At 47.4% G+C, this 7,377-nt stretch overlaps 1 protein-coding gene across 13 annotated transcripts in view; it reads right to left on the bottom strand.

Moving 5' to 3' along the window:
- Window positions 1-2,335: 2,335 nt before the first annotated feature.
- Window positions 2,336-7,377, bottom strand: part of SLC35D4 (solute carrier family 35 member D4) — a 120,525-nt gene continuing 115,483 nt past the window's right edge. For 11 of the 13 annotated variants that reach the window (XR_015153807.1, XR_015153810.1, XR_015153814.1 and 8 more), the window contains one exon: window positions 2,336-4,879. Coding sequence is in view for 3 of the 13 variants with exons in the window: in XM_086372977.1 (XP_086229103.1) it covers window positions 4,819-4,879 (61 nt within the window). In the remaining 10 variants the exon portion in view is untranslated. The remainder of the gene's footprint in view (window positions 4,880-7,377) is intronic. The other 2 variants (XR_015153808.1, XR_015153809.1) reach the window with 2 other exon arrangements.

Here is a 7,377-nt window from a genome sequence, read left to right as displayed (position 1 = left end):
CAGCCAGGCCTTCAAAACAGCCCAGTCTTAGCCCAACCCACAGCCTGCCCTCTTGAGTCTTGATGTGCCAGCGGTCACTCCCTGATTGTGGCCAGACTTCCCAAGTCCATCTCTGCTCCCTCCAGCCCCTTGTCACCCGCACGGGGAGGACAGACACCGTGGATGCTGAAAGGCAGGGCTTCGAGGTCACACAGGCCCCTCCAATCCCCGCGCCCCCCTCCCCCACAGGGAGGCGACTTACCTTCTCCTCTGAGAAACGAGGCCAATGGCAGCTCCTCCACCGGCGGCTCCTTTGAGGGTTAGGTGAGAGGCCGCAGGAGTGAAGGCCTTTGGGCGACACTCTGCGAGGCCCACAGTGAGTCTCGATGCTGGGCCTCACAGCCGGACGTTTCCTCCCAGCATCTCCTCAGGCTCCTACCAGGTGCATCATGTCCTTGAAATTGACCACAAGATCCATCTTCAGGTCTGCACATCTCTCCCACACCAGCTGAGAGCAACTCTGAGGCAGGGCCGAGCCTTCCATGGCACCATTGTCTGCACAAGGCCCATCTGGTACTGTGATCTGGCCTCCACTCAGACCAGTGGGGGACATTCCACTATGGGGACAATCAACTATACCCCATGTCCCCCAAAGAGGTTCTCAGTCCTTTGTTCTTAACTGGAGTCCAACAGAGGCTGAACAGATGGACTTCTTGGAGAATAAATCCCCTGACTACATGCTTAATTGTGTGCGTGTGTCAGTATATATGTGTGTGCGTATATATGTGTGTAGGTGTCTGTGTGTGCATGCAGGTATGAGACTGCACATTTTGGAAGAGATATCCCTTACTTTTCATCAGATTTTCAGAACACTGTGTTTCCCATCTGGGCAATATTTCTTCAAAGCATTTAAGTCTCTCTGAAATTTCATTATTTACTTGTTTCTTGTCTCTACCACTAGAAAGTAAGCTTCAAGGCACTCGTCTTATTCACAGTCGTATCCACAAGCCCCAAAACAGAGTCCGGCACATAGTGGGTTCTTGGTATCTTTTGAATGAATGAATGTGAGGTTCTTTGACCCAAAGGCATAGATCCTGCTCTGTAATGGGTATCTGGGCAAGCCCCAGACTGTCAGCGGGGCCCCCTCCTCAGGGCAGCTCCGGGGTGGAGGACACCTGGAGCAGACACTGGTTATTCTGCAGCAAGAGTCCATTCAGGGGAGGGATTGAGAGTGCTCAGATCAGATCCACCTAAGAGAAGGCGAATGCAAGGCTCTCTACCATGTGATGCATATTTGTGTGCACGCTAAGTCGCTTCAGTCATGTCTGACTCTGCGATCCCATGAATGTAGCCCGCCAAGCTCCTCTGTCCATGAGATTCTCCAGGCAAGAATGCTGGTGTGGGTTGCCATGCCCTTCTCCAGGGGATCTTCCCGACTCAGGGATCAAACCCCGTCTCATGTCTCCTGCATTGGCAGGCCGGCTCTTTACCATTAGGGCCACCTGGGAAGCCCCTATTGTGTGATAAGTTTCCCCAAAACATAGTGGCTTGAAACAATGCTGCTTTATCTCATGATTTTGTGGTCAGGCATCATGCAGGCTCTGATGTTTCTGCACCACATGGCACTGACTGAGGCCACCTGTTGGCATTCGGCAGCTGGTAGAATGGCTGGGCCCAGAGGGTCCAGGGCAGCTTCCCTTATACGTCTGGGTGCCATTAGAAGGCTGGGTGCAGCAGGACCATCTGTGGGGCTCCTGTCCCTGGTCTCTCCAGCACAGCCGCCTCAGGGGAGTCAGACCTCTACACAGCAGCTCAGGATTCCCAGAGGCTGTTCAAGAAGATGGAGGCTGCTTTCAACTCCACCTTGGAAGTCTGGCAGCTTCTATCACCTCCTACTGGCCGCCAGTATGTCAGAGCCAGCCCAGACTCAAGAGAAAGACAGGAACTGCAAGGTGTGGAAACACCATCACAGTGCTCAGCAACCACAGCTGACCGGTGGTCACCCTACGGGCCAGGGCAGGTCTACAGGAGGAGCTGGGTGGAACTCGCCCGGCAGAGATAAGTGGCCTGGACGCCGGTAGAAGTCTGGGCCTGTGTTTTGGCTTTATTATTATTACTGGTGTATTTGGATTTCTTTCTTTCTCTTTCTTTCTTTTTGACTGTAGGGCATGAGGGATCTTAGTTCCCCAACAAGGAATCAAACCTGTGCCCCCTGCAGTGGCAGCACAGAGTCTTAACCACTGGACCACCAGGGAAGTCCCTAGGCCTGTGTTTAAAATGTAAGAACTCACTCCCCCAGGATAACAATTTTTTTTTTGTACTCTACTCTCCTGTCAACATTGAAGAGAAAGGCAAATTATCAAGAAAATAAGTAGTTTATTTTTCTTTACATCCATAGCAGATTTGTAATAATACACCACCAGACAGAACCATGCCTCTCTTGACAGAAATCATATTCATTATTTGGACAAATTAAAAAAAAAAAAAACTAAAAACACCATGGCTTTGACTTGCAGCCACCAAGGACATGCCCCAGATAGGTCTTGACCAAATGGATCATTTCGGGTAAAAGGGAGTGCTGGGGTTATATGTGGATTCCCTGCCTGGGGGCCCAAGGACCCAGAGAGCCACAAAGATTAAGAGCTAAGGAGACAGAAGTCCCTTGATTTACAGAGCTCTAGGTTCATCCTCCTAAAGGAAACCAGTCTTGAATACTCATTGGAAGGACTGATGCTGAAGCTGAAGCTCTAATACTTTGGACACCTGATGGAAAGAGCCGATTCATTAGAAAAGACCCTGATCCTGGGAAAGATTGAAGGCAGGAGAAGAAGGGGACAACAGAGGATGAGATGGTTGGGTGGCATCACCGACTCAATGGACATGAGTCTGAGCAAGCTCCGGGAGATGGTGAAGGACAGGGAAGCCTGGTGTGCTGCAGTCCATGGGTCTCAAAGAGTCGGACACAACTTAGCGACTGAATAACAACAGGCTCATCCTCAGATCAGAGCTGAGCATGTGAACTTGGGCATAAAAGATGGTGGTTGAAGAAAAAAGCCCATGAAGAAATGGAAGCTAAAGGAAACAGAACAATATATTGAAGTAACCCCTACCCTCTGCCTCTTGCTGGTGTCAAACTAAGAAAAGACTTGAGATTTTAAAAACAATGGAATTCTCGAACGTAGTTTTTAAAAAAATCCTTGCTAGAGATTCTTTCAAAAGAAAAAAAACTTGCTGCTTTTGCAACTTGCTAACTTTTGTTATTGAAGTCAGTTCTGCTAGAACAGGGGAGGGGGCTTGTTAACTGTGCACAGCTCTTTCCAGCCTCAGGAATCTTATTTGCTCAAATGACACTTGGAAGGACAGACATAAGATGACATTTGGACAGATGTCACTTTCCACAAACAGGGAACCAGCCTCGATAGTACAGAGAGGGTTTTACGGGAGTAATAGAACAAGGAAAATTGTAAACCCAGATTTTCTATTTGATCCCGAGCAGCAAGTCTGACATCACAGGTTAGGAACAAAAAGCAAAGTGCAACTATATATGTATAAAGGTCACTCTAAACATCTTTACCTTAAATGACAAGCAGAGACCAGGAAAAGACAAGGAAATGAATTTAAGGTACTCAAGGTCTGCATATACTAATCCATTCCTATTTGTTTCATCTTCTGCTTCTTTGTGCAACAGCTTGGAGAAAACGTGTGAGAAGAATGTCCTAACTCAGCTGACCTTAGTCTTCACAAGGCCAAGAATGGACAAGGCTTGTTTCCCAGATGCTGGAGATGGTCCTTCGTTACTGACATGCGTGTCCAATCCTGCAATGCCTGGATCCTGCCCGGACAGGACTCTCCGGACTTGACTACCTTTGACATCTCAAAATGACCAAAACTGACACCTAGCAGAGTATAATGTATTCAAAAAACCTCTTATGAGCAGGGATATTTACAGTTAGACATTATTTTCTTAAACCACCATCAAAGTTCAGAATCAAATGACCATTCCATGCAAATTCATTTCTCCAGACTCCCATAAAGGCAAGGTTTAGAGTTTTACATTTTTAATCTGGCCTGAAAAATATATTTCAGGTTCCAATGATTTGAAAACTCTTCTGATCTATCAGGGAATTACATGGGTTATGAATAAAAATATGTGTGTGTTTGCATACTTACGTTTATTTCATCCGTCAGTGCTTATTCATCAGTGGTAATCATTACCCTTGGGTAATTGATTTAACCTGATGGTGGGCCCAAAAGGGTGTTCAACACAACACACAACCACAGAAAGTCTTCAGTGCTGGAGAGAAACAGTGTCCTTGCTGGCGTCTTACTTGGCCCAGGACTCCCGTTTGCCCCCCCGCCGCACTCGGCCCCCAGGGGAAGCCCCCTCATGGAAGTCTGTGTGTGCCCCTAAGTGAGTGAGTGTGGGTTCGAGGCAAGCCAACCTGACAGCAAGGAAAGGACATCCTCAGAGAAGACTTCCAGGTTGTGAAATCACAAAACAAAACCAAAAACACGATACAATACCTCCACCACCCGGCAGTGAAAGCTTGCTTGCTGAAGGGTGTTTAATAAGGAGCACGCGCAGCAATCCAGGAAGGCGGAGCCATCCCCATGCAGGTGAATCCCTGCATCTCTCTCTGCACGCCTGGGCACGGGGCACAGTCAGCTGGACCTGGGGAGCCTCTCGACACAGTCCACTCCCTGAAGCATCCTAGAGACCCCAGAAAGAGAGTTCTCCTTGCCGCAGCGAGCAGTGACGCCTCTCCATCCTTGCTTTCTTCTATCACCTGGAGAATGCGGTGTTCTCCACTACAGCCTGGGAGTCCACTTTTCCCGGGTTTAGGAGCCCTTCCGCTCTGAGAAAACCAGCAAGGCCTCTCCAAATCCGCCGAGCAGGAGGCTGCGAGAAACAGCAAGAGGTCAGTCAGCTTTGCCCTCTCTGGAGCCTAGAGGCTGTGGACATGTGGAGTTGCCTGGTGTCCACCTACCACAGGACAAGTGATGCTCCCTCATCATGCAGCTGAGCATCCTGTCCTCTGCCCACACTGCCTGACTTCAAGTCAGGTCCCGGACTGCCTAGTCGTCCAGGGTAAACCTCAGCTGTCCCTCAGGGAGAAAGGTGACGTGTCCCAACCATCCTGACCAGGTGATGCTGACTGCACTTCCTTACTGCTCTCTGGCTCAAACATAGGAGGAGGGCTTCCCAGTGGTGCATTTTGCTACAGTGATGGATAAGAAACCATGCATGTATCCATAAGCCTATGATTACTGACAGTCTCTGAGTCCTTTTATTTCATTTAGACTAAGAACATTTAAAGACAAAATACAAATGGGGACTCATGAATTTCCCAGCAGAGCAGAAAGATCTATGGTCAGTGAAAATGAAAATGAAAAATAGCAGAACGGAAGACTGTGAGAAAGAGGTGAATTTTACATGCCTAAAATGTAACACATTTGAGGGTTTGCACATTTTCTATTTTAAACTTCTCACTAGACACTCTAGTGTCTGTCTGAAGCCCCCATCATTCTTCCCCCAAAGCACCTCTGAGGCCTGGGCTGGGCCATGAGTAAAGGCTTGTGATGGGGGTCCCTGAGGATAAACTGCTCTTGTTCAGAGGTGCCAACAGCCCTTCTGATGCCACCTTCTTCTTTTTTCTTTCTCCATTTAACCCCCAGCATCGCATGCTTCCTATATACCCACTCCTCATACATACCCACACACAACACACTCATACTTGGGTAGTGGTACCTCCATGGTCCTAATATATGTCTAAGGCATCAAATGTATGAGATACACTTAGGCCGTGTATATTCTGTTCTCAGTGAAAAAAGTCACCTATGGGGGTGACTATGACCTAAAGATAACATCTACCATGAACCACTTCCAAGTGAACTAAGTGGGAACAGGAAAACAATAAGCTGAGTTCAAAGTGTGCTCAGGTGTTTCTTGGTTTTTTGGGGTTTTTTTTTTTTTTGACTGTACCACGTGGCATGTGGGATCTTAGTTCCCCAATCAGAAGTATTACAAATAATGACAATAAGTCAATGAATTCTAACACACGCTGAATTCATAATAATGTAGCTGAAGTTTGTTACAAACCAAACAGATTTCAGAGGACTTTCCTAGATCTATACTCATCATTTATAAAATTGCTTCTGGGAGAAACTGGGGACCAAGTTCCAAAAGACTGTATTTTTAAATACGACCCCATTGGACTTGTCCCCGCTGTAGTTTGGGGACAGACCTAGATGCTGGTGGGTTCTATCACCTCTTCTTTTTGGATGAAGGACCCAGGGAGGGGAAGCCATTTGTTCTGTACAACGTGTGTGCCGTCGTGTCTGAACTCTTTGCAACCTCATGGACTATAGCCCACCAGGCTCCTCTGTCCATGGAATTTTCCAGGCAAGAATACTGAAAATGAAATGAAATGGCAAAATTGCCATTTCCTCCGCCAGGGAAGATCTTCCTAATTCAGGGATCAAACTTGTGCCTCTTGCGTCTCCTGCATTGGCAGGCAGATTCTTTACCACTGAGCCACCTGGGAAGCCCATTCTGCACACAGGCTCACCTCTAAAGACCCAGTTTTGCCTTCTAAGCCGATCTGCTGTTTCCTTCTGCATTCCTTTAAGAACACACACACCGTCTTCTCAAATCCCTGGATGAGCACAGAGTCACCGTGACCTAACGCGAGATCAGTACAGAACTCCGACTTGGGAAGAGTTTTATTTCTGCAAATGTAACAGGGGGTCAATCATTTCCACTAATCTTCCTTAATCACCGGGGAGAACAGGGTTTCGGCTGGCTCTTTGCCACCCTCCCTCCCCCAGCCTTAGAACAATGCTGCAGTGTAATAACCTTGCATTGCATCGCCTTGGTTTAGCGATTTAATAAAACACCGAGCGGCTTTAGAGAATGCTGACATGAAAACAAACCAGGTTCCATTTACCCTGAAGAGCACCAGGGAGGTGAGCTTTGATGCTGTTTTCTAAACAGCGGGAGACGCTGACATGGGGTGCAGGAATCTTAATAGCATTACAGCTGTTTAAGTCAGAGCTTTATTGAACTGTTTGCAAATCTTGTAATCCCCATCATTCCCAAAATGAACAAACTTCATGTAACGAAGGCATAAACATTCAGACTGCAGAGCCAGCCAGAAATAGTCATCACTCAGTTCTCTTCCAGGGATTATTTATTTTCGGCGTCTCTCCACTCTTTGTCTTCTCTCTTATCAGGAGCCAAAGGCCCCATCTCGAACTTACATTTATTATTGTGGTGATTCAATGAATTCCTATGGAACTTTCCAGACTGAGGACAGAGACTGTATCCTTTTCTCAGCTGTAGGCCTAGCACTTAACACAACACCCAATAAATACTTGCTCAATGAGTGATGGAATTCT

The sequence above is a fragment of the Bos grunniens genome, chromosome 24 (genome assembly GCF_055505025.1).
Source record: "Bos grunniens cultivar Pamir isolate PY7600 chromosome 24, Bosgru_T2T1.0, whole genome shotgun sequence".
Taxonomy (NCBI): Eukaryota; Metazoa; Chordata; class Mammalia; order Artiodactyla; family Bovidae; genus Bos; species Bos grunniens.
The sequence above is the reverse complement of the archived record's forward strand: the minus strand, read 5'-3'. Positions and strand labels throughout refer to the sequence as shown.